This window comes from Sinocyclocheilus anshuiensis, unplaced genomic scaffold, assembly GCF_001515605.1.
Source record: "Sinocyclocheilus anshuiensis isolate Anshui unplaced genomic scaffold, SAMN03320099.WGS_v1.1 scaffold80, whole genome shotgun sequence".
Classification (NCBI taxonomy): Eukaryota; Metazoa; Chordata; class Actinopteri; order Cypriniformes; family Cyprinidae; genus Sinocyclocheilus; species Sinocyclocheilus anshuiensis.
Window position 1 is genome coordinate 369,448 of NW_015554102.1, and position 3,205 is coordinate 372,652.

The window sequence follows — 3,205 nt, forward strand, 5'->3', positions numbered from 1 at the left end:
CGGTCGGTGCCTAAAAAGTATCGAACTCGATACCCAGCCCTACTGATTTGTGAAGCAGGAGCACCATGAAACCTGTATTGAGGTCTCGTGAGTATTTATATACACACAGTCTGACTGAAAACACCTTTTGTGTCTGGACTATATTAGACACATTTTTGTTGCCTAAGAACAGGACAGACATTTTCACTGGAAGAACGCTGCTCAATTAATACCGTTCCTATCCAAACACAACAAAAGCCAGAAAATCCTATCTTTGTTAGTGATGCTTAAACTACACAACAACATATTTAACTGAGATGAAGATCGAAAGCTAAAGAAAGTTGTTTGTTGTTTTGTTATTGTGCGGATGATTACAGGGTTTGATGCTAGCTGCAAGAGTGACACTTTGAATAAATGTGTGCACTCACTGAATGGAGTTCTCGATGCGGGAGATGGTGAGGAAAGCAGCCAGATTTGCCGTGTAGGAGGAGATGACTATCAGAGCAAAGAGCCACCAAACCCCCATCATCATCCTTGTAGCCAAAGTCGTGTAGGGCACCTCACCACCTGTAGAGAAACAGGAGAAAAGAGCAAAGAAAAAAGGCTGATGTTTGTGCTATCTTTGAAATTACATCAGACGTGTGATCTTTCAAAATATCTTTTAAATAAAGACCAATTTGGCAGCCAAATCTAGTTTAGTTCATCATATGATGGATCAAAAGAGTCATTCTGGTGACAGTTTTGCAAAATTTGAAGAATATTTCAAAAAGGCAAGCAAATTATGATTCAAAACTTAATTCAAGATATATTCTCTAATTATGTTTGTATATTTAATGAGATAATATATAGTTCATATGTTCAAATGTTTAACATTTTATAATACACATTTAATAATCTATATTACATCCATATCATTATTCTCTGTTGGATGCTCTCACTGAAAATATATCAGAAATATACATATAAACATAACATATCTTGGATGTTTAGAATTTATTTTATTTTTTTTACTGTAAAATAGGATAAAAACACTGATTAGTTTGTTTTTTTTTGCATTGTAAACAATGGCAGTGAAATAATAATAAAAAATATGTCATGTTCGTCCCCAGCTATTTGTATTGTTAAATGCATCGTTATATTTCTGTATGTAGTTTGAATAAAAAGGGCTTCATCTTTAGTAGTGCAGTACTCTGACAGCCTGGAAACAAATGGAGGTATCCGAGTGTGCAAGATCCAAACAACTGAGACTTTAACGATGGAAAAAACTCCATTAGAGTCAGACAAAAAAGGCTATCAATTGTAATGTCAAATCTACATTTCCCCAGTCACCACAGTCAGAGCAAAATCACGTCTGTTTATTCTGCATTTCAGATCCCTGCTAATTCACCAGCAAGAAAAGACAGCGGCTCCTCTAAAAGCCGCATACCACAATAATGATGGACCTGCACAATTCAAGGCTCGCAGCAACACTGAAAACTGTTAAAAAAATTTGTCCCATCTATCCTCGTGGCTTCCCGTATCATTCCAGCCTTGTGTGGTAAGTGCCAAGCATTTCAGCACTCAATAAGGTATCTGACAACTCTATTTCTGTAGGGGGTCCGCCGAGATGAGCTGTCTTATTAAAGAAAGTTTTTAGATGACTCACATACATACGTCCCGCAGGCTGTGTATTCTCTGCTCCACAAAAACTTTTTGCAATTTTAATTTCAGCAAACAAGTCCACGAGAGCAAGTTGGCCCACTCATTTTTTAAATAATCAACAATCTTGGGTTATCAGACTTTAAGGTTAGGGAGGTGTCCTATTTAAAGGGCACTGCTCCCTTCATCTGCTATGTAAACCTCAGAGATTTTGGACTTCAATTTAAGCAAATGTCAGTGAATACCCAACAAGCTTCTTTCAGCTGACTCTATACCAGTAATTTGCTAAGAATAAATCACTAAAGGAATTAAACCCATCCATCCATCTATCAAAGTTTTATGAAAACAATTCAACAAAGACATCAGTAAACTATTATAGAAAGTTTATTAATACACATTTGAGTGATTCTGAGAATGTAAAGTTGTTGAAAAATGGATAAAGTAAATCAATAAATATTATTGGCTCTAAACATTCATGCGCAAAATTATTCAACCCCTAAAAGTCACATTTTGTGCAGAATCTTTTAAAACACTGCCTGTAAGTGCTTAGAAGCTTCTGTCACCTCTCTACTGCAATCGTGGCCAATTCCTCACTTGAAAAAGTCTTTGTTTTTTTTAATGTTGTCAGTATTTTCTTTAAATTCTACCAAATATTTTCAATGAGATTTAAGTTTGAAGACTGAACAGGCCACTTAAGAACATTCCATGACTGATCCCTGAACCAAACTTCAGTAGATTTGGATGTATACTTTGGGATGGATGTCCTGCAGGAAAGTCCATTTATCATCAAGCTTTAGTTTCTGCATCGAAGGCATCACAATCTTTGCCAAAATGGCTTGATACTTCAAAGAATCCATTGTCTATCAGATTTTAGTTTTTACATAAAAAGTACATGCGTCCTTCAGGCAGAACTGATTTTTTTGTTTCTTTTCTGAATAATGAAACTTTAGTTCCTAAATAAAATGAGGTTGAAATTTTGACTGATTATCTTCATACCCAAGCGCATCTGTTAAATCAAAAGTAATCATACAAACAAAACCAACATCTGTAAGAGTTCTCGGTGAGAACATTTGTTCGAAATCGAGGCAATCGACTAAAAAACTAATTTCCATATTCAACAGCGCTTCAAAAAGAAGATAATGGTAGAAACTGGATGGTAGTGCAATGAAATATACATTTTAGTGAAGATAGGAGATATATAACAGAGGTTTGTAACCTACAGTACTTCTTATATCCTGAAGCAAATATGTTACAGGAGAAAGCATGATAAATGAAGGAAAAAAAATCTCTAACTATAGTTTAGGAAAAAACGTCTCAGGTTACCTATGTAACCATGGTTCCCTGAGTAGGGAACGAGACACTGCGTCCTCTAGGGGTCGCTATGGGGAACGCCTCGTCATACGCAGGGCAGGAGGATTGAGAAGGCTCAGCCTCAGAGGATTAACAGTCTAATTTATATAATTAGATATTCTAGATTATTCGCCCAAACAAACAACGCATAGATCGTGTGAGTCATCGGGTGTCAAATAACGATGACACGGATGCACACACCTTCTAAACGCTCTGCTAGTGCTCGCCATAATGAATA

At 36.3% G+C, this 3,205-nt stretch overlaps 1 protein-coding gene across 1 annotated transcript in view; it reads right to left on the reverse strand.

Annotated features, from left to right (window-relative positions):
• The window catches only part of grid2 (glutamate receptor, ionotropic, delta 2), a 415,852-nt gene that overhangs the window by 45,936 nt on the left and 366,711 nt on the right, over positions 1–3,205 (reverse strand). The window contains exon 12 of the mRNA XM_016461892.1: positions 408–546. Coding sequence (XP_016317378.1) covers positions 408–546 — 139 coding nt within the window. The remainder of the gene's footprint in view (positions 1–407; positions 547–3,205) is intronic.